The sequence below is a fragment of the Lissotriton helveticus genome, chromosome 5_1, assembly GCF_964261635.1.
Source record: "Lissotriton helveticus chromosome 5_1, aLisHel1.1, whole genome shotgun sequence".
NCBI lineage: Eukaryota > Metazoa > Chordata > Amphibia > Caudata > Salamandridae > Lissotriton > Lissotriton helveticus.
Window position 1 is genome coordinate 1,904,547,617 of NC_136065.1, and position 23,324 is coordinate 1,904,570,940.

The following is a 23,324-nucleotide window of genomic DNA, read 5'->3' on the forward strand; positions in this document are numbered from 1 at the left end:
TATGAAGCACGTTCATTAGCGCATGTGAAAATGTGGCCTTTATTTTAAGTTAATGATATATTTATATGATTAGTAAAAAAAGAAACTACAAAATGGCCGCTGCACTACTCGCAGGGTGCCGCAGAGTTTCCTGTTTGGCTTTTAGTCGTGCCCTCGAAGAAGGTACATTTCTCATTGGTTCACATAAAGCTAGCTCTCATTGGCTAAAGGCTCGAAAAAGAAAACCGGAAGCTTGAATGCTGTGTTTGGAAAAGTTATCGATATGGGTAACAGAGAAGAGGTGTCTATATGGGGACATAGTGAAGAGGTATAAGGAAGATCACCTTGTGGGTAAAGGGGCTACAGTCCACAGGTTGCCTAATGATTGGGGCAGGCAGTGCAAGGGCAAGTAAGCGCATTTCTTAGGGAAAGGTTATGGAGAGGCTTCGCTCTGTTTAATAGGTTTCAATGAGTTGAGGCTTAGTGTCGTGATTGCATCTCACCGTTTGTCCCCCTTCACCACCCATACCCCCCCTTCCCCTTCCGCATCAGCTGAGCGTTCTCATGAATACATGAATCAGGTCTCCTTCAGGCCCCCAAAGAGGAAATCCAAACGGCAAACGACTGTCATCTGGAATAAAACCTAAACGAACAGTGCTGCAGGATAGCGCTTTGGACCGCAGACGCAAGGAACTTCCACAAAGCAGTCCAGAAGTGGCTATCAACGCTGATTGGCACAGCAAAAAGCACAAAGGTATCACTTCCATGTCATAACAAATTCACACCAGTTTAACCATTACTATTCAGACGCTTCTACCATAATTACTCCGACTTCCGTTCAAGAACTCCCCACTCATACTATAGACTTTTAAAAGAAATGGCTACAGTGTATTTGTTAAATTTAGCCCCACCTGCATCATTCTTAGCAGGGGGAGGTGAACCCCCCCATCAAATGGGAAGAATGGAGAGAACATTTCACAAACTTTATAGAAACTATAGAGCATGAGGAAGACTTAAAGGCATATGATGTAAATACAAACTTTTGATGAACTGTCTGAGCGCAGGTGGAATAAAGGTTTTCAAGAGGATAAACAAGAAAGCAAGGGCTCCAGATGAAGGGGATGTTTATACAAATGATATAGATGATCTAAATAGCTATTACAAACCCACAGTATGTGTAGGAGTACAGATTCTTCCATAGGAAGCAGGGCCAGAATGAATCTGTAGATGACTACGTCGCGGCATTAAAGAACCTAGCCATTACATGCCGATTCGGTGACTTACACGATGAATTCATCCGGGACTAAATTGTAATGCAGGGCTCCAATGCTGACATTCAAGACAACTTATGGGTCAAGGGGGGAGTATCCACTACAAAATGTAATAGATATTGTAAGAAGGGCGGAACTGACTGGCCGATGCGCCAAAGCCGTGATAGCAGAAAGTAAAGAAAATAAAGAGGAGAATTGTGTTGCCAGAGCGGGAGTAAAGAAACCCAAGGAAGGCAAATCCTCCTACAAAGACAAACCCAAAGCTTACTCAAAGTTTGAAAAGGAGAGCAACAATGATAGAAAATGTTACAGATGTGGCAGTTCAAATCATTTAGCCAATGACCGCAATTGCCCGGATAAAAAACACAGATGCTCCTTTTGTGGTGTCATAGGCCATTTTCAAAAAGCATGCCACAAAAGATCACCCAGAACTGTGAAATATATTGAGAATGAGAATGAAACGAGTTCAAATTTCTCAGATGAGGATGAAATGAACATGTTCGTACTCAACATCAGCGATGTCTGTGTTCTAGATGTAGAAGGAAATGATGAGGGGACAATCAAGAAAAAAAAACACGTGTGACCTGTGCATCGGTGGCGTAAGTGTGTCTATTGTAGCAGACTCAGGCTCACCATATACCATCATAAACGCAAAGGTGTGGAAAGAGAAGTTTCATGCAAAACTGGGTGAACAGTTGGAGCCCCCTGACATCTCAATGAAAACATTCACCGGTGAGCCCATCGACCTGGAGGGTTTAGGAGACTCAAATTCACATTCAATGGGATACAAGCCCTGTGCAAACTTTACGTATCAAAGTCTTTTCCATCAGTACTCAGGTGGCTGGACCAGGGTAAGCTGGGCATTATTCTAAACCCTAACAGTGTAGAGCCAGTCCTCGTGGTTGAGAGTGAAGAAGGAATTGGCACGGAGGTCAAACAAAGATTCCCCAGGGGATTCACGGAATCAATTGGTCATTTTGAAGGCTTTGAGCATAAAATTTGCGTTAAAAAGGGTGCCATCCCGGTGATACATAAAGTTAGGAACATCCCATTCTCCATTCGAGAAGGGGTAAAGGAACACTTGGATAAATTGTTGCAAGACGACATAATTGAGAAGGTTGAATCTTCAGAATGGGTGGCCCCCATCATGGTGGTAGTAAAACGCCCCAATGGGCGGTTGAGATTATGCATTAACCTCCGTGATCTCAACGAGAACATCCTCGTGGACCAATACCCACTCCCACGGATCAATCAGATGCTGGCGTGTACCAAGGATATCAAATGTTTCTCAACTATAGACCTGAAGGCAGCGTATCACCAGATTCCCTTTAGCCCTGAGAGCAGAAGCCTGACCACTTTTGTCACCCTTTTTGGGTGTTTCCGTTTTAAGAGTCCCATTTGGATTAGCATCGGCTGCAGCCATGTTCCAGAGACTGATGCAAGAAACATTCAAGGGGGTGGATGACATTTTAATATTTCAAGACGACATGCTAGTCATGGGCAAGAGTAAAGATGCAATAATCCAATAAAAATAAAGGAGGCCCCCTACTGTTTAAGGTCTGGGACCAGGGGGAATACTAGAAGGAATTTGTGGCAAGGTCCCTACATGAGTCACAAAAAAGATCTCTACTAAAACTTCGTACCTTGTTCTTCTAAACAATACCAATCACACAAATATTGTTACCTACATTAGTGTATGTGGGAAAAAAAAGAGTAAAGATGAACATGACAATAAATTGATGCAAGTACTAGAGATCCTGGAAAAAAAATGCCTCACTGCCGAATACAGTAAATGTAAATTCGCACGCACTGAAGGTTACCTACCTGGGACACTCTATCGCAGATTCAGGAATCAAACCAAAAAAAGAACTCCTTGATGCCATTTCCAACGCACCTGAGCCCAAAAACAAGGACGAACTTCGCTCCTTCCTGGGCCTCATAGAATTGTACTCCAAATTCATTGAGAGGTTCTCATCAAAACCTTTTGAACTAAGACAGTTATTGAGAAATAAAAGCAAATTTGTCTGGTCTGAAGAATGCAAGATTGCATTTTGCACGCTAAAAAAGGACATTTGCGCTGCACCACCCTTGCAAGGATTTGATCCATCATTGACTAGTATTGTGACAACAGATGCAAGTGGTAAGGGTTTAGGTGCTGTGCTAACGCAAAAAGACTTGAAGGGCAAGGAATGCACCATTGCATTTGCCTCACGTTCACTCACACCAACAGAACAAAGGTATTCTGTCATTGGACGTGAGGCCTTGGCATGTGTATGGGGTTTGAAGCACTTCCGACAGTTCGTGTGGGGCAGCAGAGTAATTTTGAGAAGTGACCACAAACCCCTCACCAGGGTTTTAACCACCAAGGGATTACATGCAGCATCTCCAAGACTGGCAAGACTGTCTGTTAGACTGTTTGATTATAATTAAGAGGTGCAGTACGTACCTGGGGTTAAGAATGTTGTTGCGGATTTCCTAAGCAGAAGGCCAGTTCTAGCCCAAGAAGCTAGTGGAGAATCTGATGGAAGATTCTGGGTCGCCAGTGTGCATGAGGAACTACATGGCATTTCACTAGAAAAATGGATGACTGAACTAAGCGCAGACTGGACATTGAGTACTGTGTGTGACATGGTAACGAATGGATGGCCAGTTAAAAAATAATGTAAAGAAGGACTTGTCGCCCTATTCGGAAGTGAAGGATGAACTCTCAATTGAAGAGGGATTACTCCAAAGAAGTGGCAAGGTTATTCCTCCAACCACCCTGAGACGTACCATACTAGAACTATGCCATGAGGGACATCTGGACATCGGTAAGACAAAAAGCAGAATAAGAAATCTGTACTGGTGGCCAGGTGTTGATCTAGCAACCGAGAGAATGGTAAGAGACTGTGTATAGTGCAACAATTCTGACCAGTCCAAGGTCACATACTGGCCCCCACTTCACCCCATACCATCTCCCAACATGCCATGGGAAAGGATTGGGATAGACATCATGGGACCCATTTATGATCGAGGTGAACAAGTCCATGCCATAGCGACTATTGATCACTTTTCCAAGTGGCCTGAAGTAGGGTTCGTGAACAAAACTGATACACAGAGTGTGTTGCAATTTCATGATGAGGTCTTCATTACGGAAGGGCTACCCAAATGTATTGTCAGCGACAACGGACCCCAGTTTACCTCTGAATTGTTTAGCAGCTACTTGAAGAGAAATAATATAGCACACAAGACCACCTCCGTGTACCATCCGGCTGGCAATGGCGCAGTCGAAAGGTTTAACGGGGTCATCAAGGGAATTGTGCACCTTGCCCCCACCAACAACCTAGCGTGGAGAAATGAAATAGGCAAGACAGGGTCATCAAGGGAATTGTGCACCTTGCCACCACCAACAATCTAGCGTGGAGAAATGAAATAGGCAAGACATTGTGGGTGTATCGCATATCTCCATGCAGTAGTACAGGACATAGCCCATTTGAGTTAATGAGAGGAAGGACACCTATGTCTAAGGACAATGTCGGTTGGCAAACAGCCGCCAAGAGAGCAGACTGGTCGCCTGACACCGTCAAACAACGTTTGCTAAAGACACAGGAAGATAATAAGAACCAATACGACAGGAAACATAGCTGCAGAACTGTACAAGTGTCTGCGGGTGATACGGTTCGTGTGAAGTATAGGGGACTCGTAGCCTAGGTGCAGAATAAATATTCACAACCACTCCAGGTCAAGAAGGTGTTCTGCAACTCGGCTTTACTCAGCGATGGAAGACTGTGGCATTTCTCGAGATTAGCCCCAGACAAATACAGCAGCACGCGTGGAGATAATGTAGATGCGCGCAGAACCGTAGTAGGAGGAAGAATGGATTTGTCTGATGATGACGAAGACAAAAGGGATGTGACGCTGGACACACAGGGTTCAGCCTCCTCTAGAAACACCGAGTGTTTACCTGACAGGAACATCGTAGGAGCTGATCCTGAAGGCGCCCAGTGTCCGGACTCAACTGGTTACAATGTGCATGCACCGGACGATGTGAGATTCGAACGATCAAGAACAAGATGTGGTCACAGGGTAGTGCCTCCGAGCAAACTCAATGACTTTATTTGTGACTAACTGGTAACCCCATGCTTTGTTGCTCCTCAGGGAGGGAGATGTGTTGTGATTACATCTCACCGTTTCTCCCCCTTCACCACCCATACCCCCCTTCCCCTCCGTCATCAGCGGAGCGTTCTGGAATGGTGACAGACACCAGCTGCTGACCTGCCATCCAGACGCTCCTCCTGTTATCTCCCCCCCTCTCCTCATCTGTGTTGGCATCCAGTTCAATAAAGTACTAAACAACGCAATTCACCTCCTGCGTATCCTTACACTTAGGTCTGACACCTGTCCTGTTTTTGATTTTTAACCGGCCTGACTTGTATTTGTAAGTCCAAGTCGATAAAAAATATTGGAAAAATAGTAAAATCCAAAGATTATTTTTCACTCTGGTTGATGGGAGGCCTAATCTCTTGGTGGTGCTGCTGCTCCATGGCTAGCAAGACCCTGCAGAAGGCGCGGTTTTATGAATACCATAGCAGCCGGGCACCAGGGGAGTGACTCCTGCGGCTGGAGAGCGATGGAGCACATCTTGCCGCTTCCGGAAGCTGAACTGCACACTTCTGAGCTTAATCCAACAAAAGAAACAGCTTGCTGATTAAGATTACTGGCACTTTTATATACTGTGTTACTCAGTACGGCCTTCAGAAGCAGTCCACAGAGCATGTTGTTGCACTTTGTAATCCACTACTTTATATAAAAAAAAAGGTGTCATAAGTTCATACATTTTTGTGAACGGAGTATATGTCCCGTATGAACTTGGACAAACTCCTAACTCTATAAAGTGCTTCAACAGGGGCTAACTTGGAGCATTGTCCATCTGGGTTTGAAGAAGAAACAAAAAAGACCAAAAAAATAGGGTGAAAACCCTAAAGAAGCACTTACAAACCCTATACTGGTGTAGACTAATTGACAAATTAAAAACACACTGGGGTGGTCGGTCCTAACTGGGACCAGAATCACACGCACCCCAAGTGCCCGGGAAAGCTTCTACTCCTACCACAGGAAGGAAGATAGTGCACGCCCACCCCCCTACAGATAAATAAGCCTTTACAACAGAGTGGAAAGTGGCGGATAAAAGGACCAGTCTGGTTGAGTGCATCTTCCCCAAGTAGTGGCCAGTGCGAGGCTAGCTGAGGACCGCTGATCATTGCCTGCAGAGAGATGCGTTCCCATTTCTTAAGCCGGTGAGACAACAAACTAGGTAAGCAAGAACGTGATGTGAATCCGCAGCAGAGGTGGAAGGTGAAAGAGGACTCCAGTGCTGGTTATTATTAGCAATTCAAGGAGCGATGCACCTTTTGGGTGACACGAGTAATAATAACTTTCTTTAGAGTTTGCTGGAAATAATAGGTACTATTACCGAATGTAATGGTATTTAATGTAAGGATGAAAGAATGAGTTAACATTGTGAGGATACAAACTTGTAACCTGCAGGGTTCACAATCTGGCACCTACTGGTGGGAGGTGTTCACATGTCCCCCCTTCTGTGTGTTCAAACTCCATCCTGTGTGTGACCCCCCACGCACCCTCCACAGAATTCACAATGTGGCACCTATTGCTGGGATGAAGTAGGAGATGGGGACATGTCCTCCTCCTGTGCGCATGAGCTCCTCCTGCATATGACCCCTCATATGACCCCTCATGCGCATATGAGCACCTCCTGTGTAGATGAGACCATTTGTGTGCGTGTGACGCCCCTCCTGTGAGTATGGCCCAGTCCTGTGCTTGTGAGTCCCCGTATGTATCTCTACTACACTCTTCTCGCTCTACTACTCACTCTCTACTCACTTTCTACTGCTCACTCTCTACTACTCCCTCTCTACTACTCTCTAGTACTCACTATACTACTCACGCTCTACTACTCACGCTCTACTACTCACGCTCTACTACTCACTCTCGACTACTCACTCTCGACTTCTCACTCTACTACTCTCTACTACTCACTCTCTACTACTCACTCTACTACTCACTCTCTACTACTCACTCTCTACTTTCTACTACGCATTCTCTACCTCTTACCTCTTTACCTCTCGTGCTACCTCTCACTCTACCTCTCTACTTCTCTCTACCTCTACCTCTCTACCTACACACATATGCACACATATATATTCTTCAAGAACATGTGTTGGCACTTCCATCTTATATTCAAGATTCTAGTGACCTCCTAAGAAAATTGAATGAACTGCAATGGCGTAGTGACTATTGGTTGATCACCCTTGATGTGTCATCACTCTATACCAGCATTGTGCATGCAGATGGGCTAAGGGCTGTTGAGTTCTTTTTGGGGAAGCGGCCTATAGAATTGGTCGAACATAACAAAATGTTGCTCACCATGATCAGTTTTTGTTTACATCATAACTATTTTATGTTCCTGAATCAATATTATCAGCAGGTCAGAGGCGTTGCCATGGGGGCCTGTTTCTCTCCCAGTTATGCCTGTCTCCATATGGGATACTGGGAGAGACAGGTCCTCAATGGTATTCACCAGGAAATTTGTACCCGCAATATCATACGATGGTACAGATACATCGATGATATTTTGATGATCTGGCGGGGGACCCAGGAAGAGGCTGAAAAGTTTATTGTTGCCTTGAACACAAATGTGTTCAATTTGTCCTTCACATCGCATATCAGTCAAAAGGAAGCCCATTTTCTGGATATAACTTTGGAGGTCAGTCAGGACAGGCTCGAAACAAAACTCTTCAGAAAGCCCACTGCTGGAAATACTATCCTGCACGCAGGAAGCCACCATCCACCGCACCTAATTCGGAGCATCCCCTATGGGGAGATGCTTAGAATTCGGCGTGTGTGCAGTACAGACATTCACTGTAAAGCAGCACAGGCAGCCAGCAACAGAGGTTCCTGGCTAGGGGCTATGCAGAAAACCTTATTGATACAGCTATAAGGAAAGCAAATGGTCTGTCCCGCAGCAATGCACTGATCCATAAGAAAACACACGGGGCTAAAAAATCTGAGGTTAACCAACCAGTTAGACTTATCTGGACCTACAACAGTCAACATACGGCACTACGAAAAATAATCAATCATCACTGGAGTCTGGTTAAACTAGATCCAGTAATAGGAGAACACATGCCCAATAAGCCAATCATTACCTTCCGAAAAGCATACTCATTACAGGATGCCTTAGTTAAATCAAGTCCGGAGGTAATTCCACCCAAAAATTGGCTAGCAGCAAGTCGGGGCTTTAAAAAGTGCTCCAGCTGTAAGGCATGCTCGCAGGGGCTCAATAAAACGGAGTTCCTAACAGCATTCTCCACAGTGCCACGAAAAATCAATAAACAGTTGACATGTAAGACAGAATATGTGGTGTATGTGCTGGAGTGCCCGTGTGGTCTGCAATATATTGGTAGTACCAAATTGCAGGTGCACAAACGGGTACTCCAGCACATCAGGGCTATAAACACCAATGATACCGCATATCCAGTGGCGAGGCATTTTAGGGAATTCCACAATAATGATAGTCGACTCCTTAGATACTACGCCATAGATTCTGTTGGCCCATTAAGGAGAGGTGGTAATAGAGAAGGTATCCTAAGAGCACTAGAGACTAGATATATCCTAGAGATGGATAGTAAGACTCCTAATGGTCTCAACTCCACGGAGGATATTTACACGTGCCTTTAGGATCCAGGTTAGCTGTTTTCTCCATGATTTTCCATCTCCCATTTTTTCTATCAGGATATTGGTTCTCTCGATTGTTTCCTTCGTAAGTTTTACTACTGTTGGCCGATATAATCACATATGAAAGAAAGAACTTAGTTGTTTGGTCCACATTTGTTAAAAACTTTTTTCCATGTCAGGAGGTGCAGTAGGTTATAGATATAAAGCAAAAAATAAATCAGCAAAATTATTTGTTTTTAATCACGTTGTTTCAAAATACATTCTAATCTTACAATATGTTGGGGCTATGTTAGGTGCCATTACTAGTATGTGGAAATGATATTATTCAAGTTTAACCAATTGGTTTTTATTTGTCATGTCAGCACCACATATGAGGAAAGTGAATAGCGTATTTTGCACATGTATCCGATCAATGGAAATATTTAATTACATATATAAATTTATTTGAAAAAGTAATCATTACTGTAATACTGTGTAAATAGGTGTAAATATATGAAATGCTCTATGGTATAAGATTTTATCTCTATTTTGTATACATTTTCTTGGTGTATCGGATATAAAAATGTATTTAAACAGTTATTAATGAAAGTGGTGGTACAAAGTTAAACCTGTATCCCAATAACAAGTGCAATACGCTGTCAATAGCCAAAATGGACACTCCCCCACTAAACAACATCTATCCAATCAAATTGTAGATTGTTGAATGCACGAGCACTTTAAATTCACGCAACTTTCTCAGTGCGCCATGTGACCAAGGCCTCTGTGTAGGCTGAAACGTTATGCTGCCGTGGCGTACTAAGCAATAAAAGAACTCACTTGCATCTTGGGTCTTCCGTTTTTCCTCCTGTTTGATGGCTCTGGATTGTGGGCGCGTCGTTGAGAGGGTAACGAGTATGAAACATATATATATATATAATATGCATTTATCTATGTATGTGTATATATACATACATACATATATAAACATATATATAATCTGCCTATCTATATAAATGCAAATATAAATGTATGCATACATATGCATGTTATGTACATGAGAGTTTTAAAGACACTAATAAAAGCAAAGCTAAAAAGCCACCTAATTCCAAACCGAATTGCTTTAACTTAAACGAGGGCGAGACCTAATGCATTTTCAGTTTCAGTGCTTGTTATATATATATATATATATATATATATATATATATATATCGCTATCTGCGGGTTGCCTGTGGATACCCTTTTTTCTACATCCCCAACTCTCTTCGCTACTGCAAGATCTGGTCCTATGTCTCCATGTTTCAAGGAGATTCTCAGTGCTGTACTCGGGCTTGTTCTACGCGACGGTGTCTGTTCAGTGTGGGTAAGTGCACTACGTTGCTTTTTCCTGCATCTTCAACTATAAGGGTTCCTTTTGCGCCCCACTCCCTGAAGTGGTACTCCAGCTTCACGCTGCTCCTTTCTTGGTGTTCAGATGCTGGACGATATCTCTCTCTCACTCACTCACTCACTCACTCACTCACTCACTCACTCACTCACTCACTCACTCACTCACTCACTCACTCTCTCACTCTCTCACTCTCACTCTCACTCTCTCACACACACACACACACACACACACACACACGATGTGGTTTAGAACTTTGAGGTTCTTTTCAACGTTTATACGTGTTCCTCTTCACAGCTCCTATTGGCGCTTTTGTGCCTCTGCAGCCACTCCCTTCGTTAGTGTCCTTTTCATTTGGATATAACCCTATTCTATCAGCTGTGCCTGCGGGACAGCTCCTCTGATGCCGTTCGTCCCAGGTTTTGTGTCCTGCATTTCTGTATTCTTGAGTTAGTTCTCACCTTGGCATTCAAACTGCCTACTTGGGCCGTTCTGTGTTCATTTTAGCTATGCCACACTATTGTCTCGGTGGCTGTCTGCTTTGTGCATGTTTTAGTTGTGGCCGCACCAGCGTGCTTCAGGTTGAATTTGTTCGCCCTATCGCCCCCTTGGGTGGCTCGGTGTGCACTTGGCGTGTTTCTTTCTCCCGCCTGTTCTTCTAACATGTTGTTTAGTTCATGCCTCTTGCCATTTGGTTCTTGGATGTGGCCTCTCCAGCCTCCCTTCCATGGGCTAGCCTGGTAGGTTCTGGTTACATCTCCATGTTTTCCTCAACCTTTGGTCGGTGTCCATACGGTGCACCATTAACCTGAGAGTGGTCCTTCTTCCTCCTTCATTCTGGACTCTCTCTCTATCTCACTTGTACTGGGATATGGCTGGTGCCGTTATACATCCCATACTTATACAGGTATGGTGTTGCGCCATTCTGATATTCTTGAGATGCCTTGTTTCCTGTTATCTCTTGCTCTTCACGAGCTGCTTGAGATGCTGTTTGGCTGTTTCGCCACAGCTTTTCCAATAGTCTGTCTCTCTTTTGCCGGCTCAGTGCTTCGGGCTCTTTCTGTTGCAGACCCACCTCCCCATGGGTTATGGCTATGGTATCTATTCTAAGTTAAGGAATCTGCGGCTAGATGTCTCTTATCAGATGTACGAGTTACTTACCTTCGGTAACGATGTATCTGATAGAGACTACTAGCCACGTAGAATTATCCCCAGGCATCAGTCTGGATCCGGAAACTTTTTGCCACAGCATCCCTGCGCGCCGGGGCGGGGCAGCATCACGCGACGTCCGTGTACATGACATCAGCGAGGTCACATAACACCCACCCTGGCTCGCCTATGTCAGTTTTTTCCTTGATCCAGTCCTTGCTACGGGCCTGTTTGGGCCCTCGTTTTTCTTTCCATTGTCCCTTCTTTTTGTGGAACAGTGTGAGAATGCCTTAGGGCTTCGAGACTTGCACGTCGTGTGGGTGTCTTATGTCGGCAATGGACCCTCACCTCATTTGTATGATGTTTGGGGGAGCTTCACGGCACCACTGATTGTGCAGCGTGCCAACAGTTGAAGTCACGGCGGGAGTGCCGGATGAAACTTCTCTCTGCGCGTCTCTCCAGGTCGACGTCCTCCCCTCGGTCTCCTTCAGCGGACGGCTTCAGATACGGCCGTGGTCGTCGTCCTCTCCCTTCTCCGATGTCTCATGGGCGTCGTTCCCCGGTGGGTAAGTGTCGCAGTTTGTCCCCGAGGGCTGGTTTCCGGCCTGCCGGGGGTGTGGGCTCCCCACGGGTGATGCAGCCCACGTGTCGTCCTATCCACCGTTTCCCGGTGTTGGGGCATCGAGAGTCCAGATGGAGACATACGTGGCAGCTTTGCAGGCCTCGCTAGCGCCTCCTTCTCCTTCCCCCCCCCCCTCCCTCTCCCCCCTTGGAGCGTCAGTGGGTCCCTTGCCTTGCGCGCAGCCCTCCGAGGCGCCGCCGGCGGCTTCGGCCCCAGCGCCGACTGGTTCGGATCCAGGTTTGGAGGATGTGGTTCTTCTGGGGTGCGGCTCCTCCGGCGCACCTCCTTCAGGCCACGGCGTCTCTGCCTCGCCGCAAACTCCTGTGGGAGTCTCTGCGGTGTCGCGAGAGGTCGCTGGGGCTCGGGTCGCATCCACGAGCCCCTCTCGGTCCTTTGACAAGGTGGTCCTGTCTAAGGACGAGATGACTCTACTATGGCGCCGGCGGCAGCTGGACCGTGCATAGCCACAGGTGTCTGTGAACCCTCCTCGTCCCTCTCCGGGTCGTGACTGGGTGGGGACCCCTCGTCCCTCTTCAGGACCCTCTCGTCCCTCCCCACGGGCGGCTGCCTCGTCAAAAGGCGAGTCGGAGGTTGAATCGTTTCTGGCGCCGCCACATGGGTTGCTGGTCGATCTCCGCCGCATTCTGGGCTGCGGCTGGCGGTAGACTTGTGTCACTCCCCAGGCCCTTCTCATTCCTCCACGCAGGCGGCTGGCTCGGAGGGGGTCGAGTCGGCGCCGCCCCGGGCCAGTTCAGCTCCGATTCCACTCCGGTTCCCGATGCGGTGTGACTAGGAGGCACCCTGTCCGGAGACACCGGATGGTGCCGACGTTCTGTCTCAGGCAGCGGACTCTACGGCTCCGCGCAGGGGTCCAGCTGCGGATTTGTCTTCGAATGCTCCGGCTTCTCCGTAGGCAGGTGTGTATTGGTGTCGTCCTCCCCGGAGACTGATCGCCGTGTGGTATCTTTTTTTTACCGGCGTCGTCAAAGGGCGGCTACTCCGCCTTTCCTGAGGCAGAGGTGTTCAACGGAAGAGCGGCAGGTCCCTCATTCCTCGGCTCCTTCTGACTTCAAGGTCTAGCCCTTGCCCATCCCGCTTGGCTTCAGGGACTGCCGCCTTAGTTTGCAGCCGTCGCCCACGGAGGAGCTGCTTTCTCGACCGCGGGGCCCTACAGAGGCGGGTGCGGTGTTTGCCCATGCAGTGTCCACGGCTGTGGGCATCCTGCGCATGGGTGACCTGGTTGCTCATTTTCCGGCAGATCATCTCTTGGAGGTTCTCCACCAGGGTGTTGTTAGTCACCAATTCTTTTCCAATATTTCTGCTCTTCGCACAGTATTCCCATGCTCCCACAGTTTTCTATCTGGTGGCTCCGCGTTTGGTGCGGAAAAGTTCCATGAAGAATACTGACGTAGGCGCGCCGGGGCGGGTCTTATGTGACCTCGCTGACGTCATGTACGAGGACAACGCCTGGGCGGAGTCGCGTGATGCCCCGCCCCCAGGCGCGCAGGGATGCTGTGGCAAAAAGTTTCCGGATTCAGTCTCACGCCTGGGGATAATTCTACTTGAAGGAATCTGCGGCCACAATTGTCTCTACCAGATACATAGTTGGATTTTTTTTTGTAACTTTATTTTCAGTTTCGTAGAATACAAAAAAACAAGCAACTAAGGGAGAGCGGGGTGAGGTACGTGCAGTGGATAAGCTTAAAGCGGGCATTGCAACACACCCGGTGCGTTAACAGGAGGGCGGCACCGGGGGAGCCGAGTCGCGCTTCATCGCAGCGTAGAGCAAGGCAATCAGCCTGCGGCCTCTGCCACAGGACAAAAAATATGTAAAGTGTGGTTCATCGGGGGACTCTCCGGGCACTGCGGCCAGACCGAACGGACCACGGAACGCAGGTCCTGGTAGTGCAAATAATGTCCACCACTCAAGCCAAACGACTCCCCCGCCTGTTCGTAGGAGAGAAAGACCTCCGCGGGGTATAGATCCGCGAGTACCTCGCATCCCCTATCCCTCCATTTACGGAAAGATAAATGGTGCTCCAATTGGATTATGGGTGCCAATATCCAGACGGGCAATTCCCTATTGAAGGGCGCCGCGCGGAGGATCCGTTCCACAAAGCGTTGCCACACCGCAGCCGTGTGTCTGACCACATAGGGGAGGCTGGGACTAGCCCCAGAGCCCTGCATCAGAGCTATCTGGAGTTCCTGCACTGTGGCCCTACCTGCTAGCAACTGAGTCTCCCAGACCTCCACACCGGCGAACCACCACGCGGCCGGGAGGAGCTGCACAGCGTAGTAATAAAGATCAAACCGCGGGGCCTCCAAGCCCCCCTCCTCATAGGAGCGCACCACAGTACTCAAGGCAACTCTGCTACGACGTCCCGCCCAGAGCAAGGACGTGAGCAATGTGTTAAGAGTCCTAAAGATCCTAGGTGGTAGGGGACACATCGAGTTTTGAAGGACATACAATGTCCTCGGGAGCATCACCATTTTTGCGACTGCTAGACGCCCCATGAGGGACAGTGGCAGGGTATTCCAGAATGTGACGGACGACCGGAGAGACTCAAGTACCCTATCCGAGTTTCGGACGAGAGACTGAATCTCCTGCGAGGTGACGTGAATGCCCAGATATCGGAACCTAGTCTGCTCCCATCGGAGCCCAAGTTCTGGCAGGGCCTCTAAGGGCACCGCGTCGAAGCCCGACAATGGAAAGATCAGCGACTTACTGCGGTTTAGGCGCAGGCCCGACACCTCCCCGAAACGATCCAGAAGGTGTAGCAACTGCGGGAGCGCCTCCCTGGGTGCTCTCAGGTAGAATAATGCGTCGTCCGCGTATAAGGAGATGACATTACACATATCCCCCACCTGAATGCCCCATTGTCTCAACTCCGTGCGTACTCTGACAGCAAACAGCTCTATAGCAAGAGGAAAGAGTAGAGGCGACAGAGGGCACCCCTGTCGCGTGCCCCTGCCCAACTGCCACTCCTCCGACCTAGCGCCTCCCAGACGGACACAATCGGTCGGGGAGGTATAGAGGATCTGCACCCAGCGGGAGAAGCGCGGTCCAAAGCCCAATAGACGAAGCACCGCCCGGAGGTAGCCCCAGTCCACAGTGTCAAACGCCTTGGCCAAATCTATGGAGACCAAGCCCATCTGTTCCTCCATGCCTTGTACCTCATGCTGGATGTGGTTTAGCCGCCGCAAATTCATGGCCGTATTACGGCCAGGGATGAAACCACATTGGTCCTGATGGACCAAATGCGTCATATGGGGGGGCTAGTCGAATGGCCAATAATTTAATTAGGATTTTGATATCCGTGTTAATCATAGTGATCGGTCGGTAGGAGGAAGGGTCGTGCCTGTCTCCCCCGGGTTTGAGGATCATGCAGATCTCACCCTGATCCATGCTCGGGGGGGAGCTCCCCGCGTTCGAACGCCTCGAGGAAGACCTGCAGGAGGAGCGGTGCCAGCATATCCCGAAACTCATGGTAAAACTCCGGGGGGAACCCGTCACTACCCGGCGACTTCGCTCGCGGCAGGCATGACAACGCCCCGTGAACCTCGTGCAGAGTCGATATCCAGTTCCTCCCAGTCCGAGTCCGAAAGGGTCGAGACGGGCAGTCCCTGCAAATAGGGGAGGTACGAGGCCTCCACGATATCCGGGTGCGCCGTGTACACGTGCCGCAGATGGGAATGAAGTACCCCTAGAAGGGCCTGCACCAACTCACCGCGAGGGTCCCGAAGGGTCACTATGCGCTCAGGGGTCTGTTCCCGCCTCAAAATCCAAGCCAGTAGCCTCCCTGTCTTATCTCCCTCCCTGTGGAGACGCTGCCTATATTGGGTCAACGTATATTTGTCTAATCTGTCCAGTATGTCATGAATCTGGGCTCTGGCTACCTGTTCCTCCGCCCCTTGAGATCCACCAGGGCCCACCCGTCGCTGGGCCTGCAGGAGGGTTTCTTCCGCGTCCTGGAGGTCCCTCAGGAGCTGCTTCCTGACGCCATATGTAAGACCCATGCAGGCGCCTCTCACTACCGCCTTCAAGGCCTCCCACTTAGTGGCCACGGACATGCCCCCAGCCCCCCAATTGAGGTCAACATAATCTCCAATGGCTGTCCCTACATGGTCCCTCCCAACCTGATCACGGAGGATGTCGACAGGGAGTCGCCATGTACGGGGCCGAACAGCGGGGGCACCCCACTGCACCACGCAGGTCACTGGGGAGTGGTCCGACAAGAACCGGGCCTGGTGTGTTAACTCCACCGTCATACGAATGTCCGTATTCTGTCTAAGCGACTATGTGTGTTATGCGTAAGGGAATAGCATGTGTACACCTGCTGTGTTAGGTGCCTAAGACGCCAAACATCCACTGCGCCCACATTATCCATGACCGCCCTAAGCTGCGCGGTCATGCGGGGCTTCGTGCCCGCCCGAGGCGGGGACCTATCGAGCTCCGGGTCATGTACACAATTAAAGTCTCCAACCCAGAACAGCGGAGTCCCCAGGTCGGCTATCAGGGTGTCCTGCAGAGTCCCGAAGAACGCCGGGTCATCAATGTTGGGCGCGTAGGAGTTCAAAATGACTGTCTTCGCCATCAAGCTTAGCCTTGAGCAACAGATAACGCCCATGAATATCCGCTTCCATATACTGGAGAGCGAACGGAACTCCGGGCGCCACCCAGATCAGGACCCCCCGAGCATACGTGGAGAAAGGCGTGTGAAACAGTTGACCCCTCCATTTCTTTGCCAACTTCTGCGCCCCCTCATCCACCAAATAGGTCTTGTGCCTTGTGCCTGCAGAGGAAGGAGAGAACCCTGTACCTTTTTGTGCATGTGCCCAATCCCCTCACGTTCCAAGTCAGAAACTTATACCCCATGACTGCCAATAGGACTCACTCCGCCGTGTCCGGCTACATACAGAGTACGTCACTTCCGGTGCCCGACCTGCAATACAAACGATGCCATAAACCTTTCCCCACAACGAATGCTTGAAACGGGCCCCCCCCCTCCCCACCCACGAGCATGATACCGGCAACAACCAAACACGCCAATCTGCTCTTCCCCCTGCTGGTGCCAGGACGTACACAGCCACCCCATTCACCCCACACTTCAATCACCCACAAAGAAAAACAGTAAAATGGACTCACCCCCCACCTCAGCTCCCATCCCGACCCATAGCACCAGGCTCAACTAAGAGGCTGAGCTACCCCGCGAGCATCTCTCCATCCATACACCCCCGCCCCCTCTACTCAATCGCTCCTAGCGGGCAGAGGAACCCCCACCCCCTCCAGTGAATCAATTTTAAGGTCATTGCTGAGTAATAGAACACTACCACAGTGCGAAAGGCCCCCAAAATCCCAATATACATCACATGTCCTCCATAAAGTTCCCTCAAGGTGGCACCGACTCTGCAGGCTGGTCTGTCCCCCCGGTCTCTGGGATCACCGGGGCCACCACACCCGACCGTGCGGGCCACAAATCCGGGTCCCCACGCGGAAGGCAGCCGCCGTCTAACCACCCGCCGGGCAGCGCGGCAAGGCACAGGCGTCAAAGGAGGGCCATCCGGCCGCCGTACTAGGCGTCCAGGCCCCGATCCCCGGCCTCGCGTAGGCAAGCGGGCGGGGCAGCACAGTCCGGGCGTGGCTCTGGTGGACCCGGCCCTCGCAGCAGACAGCTGGGGCCTCCGCCAGGCAGCGCGGCAAGGAGCAAGTGTCTGTAGGCGCTAGAGGAGGGCCTCCACGGGCCACCGTCAGGAGCTCCACACCAGGTGTCCAGGCCCCGATCCCTGGCCTCGCGGAGACAGGCGGGGCCGTACAGTGCAGTTCAAGCTTCACACCAGCGGCGGTTGCATGCAGGCAGTAGATCGATCCAGCAGACCGAGGGGATGCCGCGACCCACTTCTCGGCCCCCTAGGTGCCTGGGCAGGATCTTTTAAAAGGATTTCAGGGTCCAACGGACGGGAGCTGGCCGAGCTCACGTCCTGTCGGCCATGCTGCTTGCTACCAGATACAAAGTTATCGAAGGTAAGTAACTCGTACATCTGGTAGAGACGTAGTCTAGCCGCAGATTCCTTAACGCCCTCCCATCCTCCCCGTTCTGCGAGGACCTTGCCAAATGTGTTTTCCTTTTCCTCTTTTCAGTTGCCATTGGTCTTCTTCTACAGGTGCTCACATTCGTGCGCCCCTTTAAGAATTGCTATATGTGTCTGACTCCCTCCAAAGGGCTTCTTTCTTGTAAGATGGTATCTTTTGATTCACCTTCATCAGGAGATTTTTTTTTCTCTTCTCCTGCTGCCTTCCCTCCCTCCTGCCTTTTCTTTTGATTCAGGGCTCTTGTCTTCTCTATAGTCGTCTTCTGTGGGGATTTGTGGAGCTCTGTTTCAGACCTCCATTACTGTAGGGGAAGTGCCAGTCTTTCATGCTCCCCTGTAGTTGGTTGATCTTTCTGTGCTCCGTCCTTGCTGGACGGCACAGGTTTACATGGTAATAACAGTCTATTTTTGTCTGTTGAGATACACCTACCTTGTTGCTCGCACTTGGGGAAGGATCTTCATTTCGCAGGGTTCTTTCTCACAGCTTTTCTCCGGTCTTGTTTTTCACTTATATGCAGATAGTCTCTGATACTGTCTTTTACGGTGGTGTTTTGCACCATTCTACTTCTTTATTTCACAGATTTTTCATCCTTTGCACACTGTTCCCATACCTTCACAGTTTTTGTTGGTGGCTCTACGTTGTGCAGCGGAAATGTTTCCCTGAAGAAAACTGACGTCAGCACGCCGGGAAGGACTTGTATGACCTCACTGACGTCACGTAAGTGGACGACGTCCGGACGGGGTCATGTGGCACCGGCGCTCAGAGGTGCTGCTGCAAAAAAAATACCGGATCCAATCTGACGCCTGGGGATATTCTAAGTTAAGCATCTGCGGCTAGTCAAAGTCTCTACCCGATACATCATTACCGAAGATAAGTAACTCGTACTTCAGTTCCAGGTGGTACCGCACCCAAGACAAAGTACTGCATTGCTAAACACTTTTAAGGTCTCCAAGGCAAGACCTATTGGCTATGCCAATTCTTGTTATACAGTTTTGATTCCAAGATAGCGAACCTTGAATTTGAGCTTGCTGTATTAGGTTACACATAACTGACCACTTTTTTTTTTAATGACTTGCAGATCCACACCATCGCCATCATCGCTGAAGGCATCCCAGAGGCTCTTACTAGGCGACTGATTAAGACTGCCGACGAGCGAGGTGTGACAATCATTGGACCTGCAACGGTAGGAAGTGTGTTTTTGTCATACGTTGTGTCAATACTATAGGACACAACCACTATAAAGACTTCCCGTATTCCCACCGTCTGGAACAGGCATTATTTCTATTTTCCTGGGAATACCTTTGCAGATTAAAATTAAAAAATGCCTCCTAGCATCAGGACCAGGCTCCCTCGTCCCTCAACCCCCCCAAATTTTCCATGTGCACTAACTCCCCAGCCCCCCTGCTGAATTTATCACTCCTCTTCGAAATGCCTACTTTGCCTTCACTTGCTGAGTAGACTTCTCTCCCCTGCTAAGTGGAGACTGGCCACTTCTAGGCCGAACCCTTCCCCTGAATGGAGACCATGCTCTTTCTAAATGTAGATACAGCCCTTTCTGAATTGTGATTCTGCTTTCCCTAATTTTCTACCATGCAAAGGCTCCACTTTGAGTGAAAGTGGATGCCCCACCTTCCAAATGGAGATTTAGCCCTCCTTCCCTGCAGTGAAGTAGAGCCTGCCCGTCCCCAAGATAGGGTCCTTCCTTGCCAAAATGAGATGTGGCCCTCTTGGTCTGAATGGAAATGCGCCCACATGTTGACCTGTCATTTAACGCAGATGAAATGTTTCACCCTTCTACCATGGTATCCTCTGGTTATTCTCTGCTCTTTACTCTTAATAAAGATCACACAACACCTACAAGCAATGAAGTAATTTAACTGAAAAAGGGCTCCTGGAGGTCTAGACCTTCTGGCTCCCACCTTCTCACAGATAATATTGTTTCGTCTTTTAATACGTGTTTTTCTGTAGGTCGGCGGCATCAAACCCGGCTGCTTCAAAATAGGCAACACAGGTGGCATGCTGGACAACATTCTAGCATCCAAGCTCTACCGCCCTGGCAGCGTGGCGTACGTCTCTCGCTCCGGTGGAATGTCTAATGAGCTCAATAATATCATCTCTAGGACAACGGATGGTGTCTTTGAGGGGGTTGCCATTGGTGGAGATAGGTGAGTGCTTATTTGCTTTATGTGGGGAAATCAAATCTATCAATGTTCAGAGATGTACGCACCGACATAACGCAACTAATCTGATGGATCTAGCCGCAGATTCCTTAACTTAGAATATCCTCTGGCGTCAGACTGTATCTGTAAATGTATGTAAATGTATTGCGACTTGTATAGCGCACGTATCACCCGAAGGCATCAAGGCGCTTGCTTAGGGAACCCGTCCTGGTATTCCCCTGTGAGATACCCCGGCAGGGTAGCCACAAGGTGAAAGCCAGGCATCCCGCCGCGAGGGGCCGTAGTGGACATTAAGCAAGCTATTGCCCAGAGTCGCAGAGTGTGACCCCGTGAGTCGAGTAGGCACCGGAGCGAGAATTGTCGAGTCCGTGGAATTTTTTTTTTGAGCCCGAGACCCGCCGAGGTGGGGAATCGAACCCTGGTCCACGGCCGATCTCAGCTTCCGGGTCTGCCGCCTCTAACCACTGAGCCACGCTTCTCCGCTTCTTCCATCTGGAAAATCTTTTTCCCCAGCAATACCTCTGCCCGCCGGAAGGTGGCGCCGCTCGGCTCTTTCCTGACGTCGTCCACAGAAGTGACGTCAGGGAAGCCATATAAGCCCCTCCCAGCGTGCTGACGTCAGTTTTCTTCTTTTCCGTGTCCTAACGCGGATAAGGGAAAGTAATACCATGGGCCTGTTTTTGTTACTTACAGGCCTTTTCGACGCCTTTTCACATCCAGGAACAGTGTGTTTGATGGCCCTTGCGGGCTTCAAACCATACCGGTCCTGCTCGCGACAGATGTCAGCAACGGACCCTCACAACATCTGTAAGTGGTGCTTGGGAGAGCCCCATGACTCCGTGGAGTGCGACGCTTGCCGCCAGCTGTGGCCGAAACGCCACACGAAGCTGCTGTCTGCCCGGATGTCCCAAACGGACCCCTTGCGACGCAGGTCTGCTTCTCTGGCAGAGTCATCCACGTGGTGCCAGTCCTCAAGGGAGGACGTTCTTGTTCAGGACAGGTTCTGGGACCGTCTCCATCATTTGCCTACCTCACGTAAGCATTTGCCCCCCCTCCCCTCCCCGGTGCGCCTCCGGGCCCCACGGGAAGGGGGGGGGGTTGGGAATCAGGTTGGGACACCGCCGGTGGGTTTACCCTCGGCTCCAACCGAGTGCCCTGACTGACACCAGAGTCGCCACAACATCGGGACACAGCCCGGAGGGGCATCCTACGACGTCTAGCCCTTCCATAGAGCTGTCGCACAGCCTTCCGAGGCTCCCTGCGGCATCGCTGGAGGTGGCTGCGGCATGGTGCATGACACCCCTTCGGCGTACTCTCTCCCGCAGGTATCCACCTCGGGAAATGTTGAGTCGACGCCGTCTGACTCCGAGCGGTCGAGGCCTTTTCGGAGGTTGCCGACGCCGGCTCCACTCGAGGAGTCGCTGACTTTTCGGGGGTCCCCGGCGCTGGCTCGACTCGAGGCCATTTCAGAGGTCGCCGGCTCCACTTGAGGGGTCGAGTCCTTATCAGAGGTCGCCGGCTTGACTCGGGCGGTCAAGGCCTCTTCGGAAGTCGCCGATGCTTGCTCCACTCTGCCAGTCAGGGCCTTTTCAGAGGTCTCCGGCGCCGGCTCAACGTCGCCTCGACGCCAGTACCATCTCCAGCTTTATTGGTGGAGGATGTGGTCACGGTGGGTTCACTACCCCCTGAGTCCTTTCACTGCTCTCCAGCCAAGGCGCCTGTGGAGCATTGGCTTATTCATCCAGCTGCTGAGCCTCTATTAAGTGGCCGTTTTAGCTTGCATCCATCACCTACTGATGATTTACTCTCACCGCCTCTCGGGGCCACAGGGGCTAGTGGGACGTTCGTCAGGGCTGGTTGCAGGGCTGAAGACATTTTAAGGATGGAGCCGCCCTCAGTCTCTAGTCCGTCTGAGCCTTTGCTGGATATTCTTTACCAGGGCGTGGGAAACATGGAACCATTGTTACCTTTTGTGGAGTCATTGTTTGACATTTTATAATATGGGATCAGAAGGAATCAAAAAACTGTTTCGGAGATATGTCCCTAGTAAGCAGTTAAGATCTTCCAGCAAGAATTTGGTGACTGTGCATAGGTTCAGAAAGTCTAGATGGGGGAAGGGGTAGATCCTTTTCGCTGGCTGCGGCCAACTTGTGGAGCTCCCTTCCTCTTTCAATTTCGATTCTGGAAAACACTCCTCATTTCGCAAGGCCTTGAAGATCTGGCCCTTTACCAAGATGAATCTGAAAGCCTTCTTCTATGGACACCCCTGATCATGATCTCTATCCGCAGCACCATGATGCTCCTGGGCTAAATTTGCACTTTATAAGAGCCTATAAAAAAATGTTTTAATCCATCTCGGAACAGTGGGCTCGGCCCTCCTCGGGGGACCACTCATGTTGTGACACATCGCCATCGGCCGGCTCCCGCCTGTTTGACCCTCCATCCTGGAGCTGGAGGACTTGTGCTTCAGGCAGCTCTCTCTGTGACTCCTGTTCGTTGCATCCTCCCAATCAGGATTCTCGGTGGTTGGAGTCATATGGCCGATGTGTTTGCTTTCGCCAGCTCGGGACTCCGGTCCCTCAACACGTTGTGTGTATTTGCTCAGGCTCATTTTGCCCTTTGGGACGCTGTTGAACAGCTCCTCCACTCCTTACCGGAGAACTCTCTTGCCAATGTGGCCCGCCTAATCCATGATGGCCATGATATGGCGCACTTTTCAATTCGGTCTGCCCTGGACACCACGGACTCTCTCGGTCGTACTATGGCCGGCTCGGTTGCTATACACTGCCACACGTGCTGGCGTTTTCCCAGAGCATGTACAGGAGCGGCTTAGAGATGTACCATTTGATGGGGTCACTCTTTTTGATGCCCATGCTTATTCGGCGGTCAGGCACCTCCTGTATATGTATCTTCCTCTGTTTTAATCTTCGTGTAG

The 23,324-nt window shown here is 49.9% G+C and overlaps 1 protein-coding gene across 7 annotated transcripts in view; it reads left to right on the top strand.

The window, feature by feature from the left end:
- Positions 1 to 23,324, top strand: part of ACLY (ATP citrate lyase) — a 362,794-nt gene that overhangs the window by 240,074 nt on the left and 99,396 nt on the right. For all 7 annotated transcript variants that reach the window (XM_078645438.1, XM_078645433.1, XM_078645436.1 and 4 more), the window contains 2 exons: positions 19,288 to 19,392; positions 20,178 to 20,374. In XM_078645438.1, the coding sequence (XP_078501564.1) occupies positions 19,288 to 19,392; positions 20,178 to 20,374 (302 nt within the window). The remainder of the gene's footprint in view (positions 1 to 19,287; positions 19,393 to 20,177; positions 20,375 to 23,324) is intronic.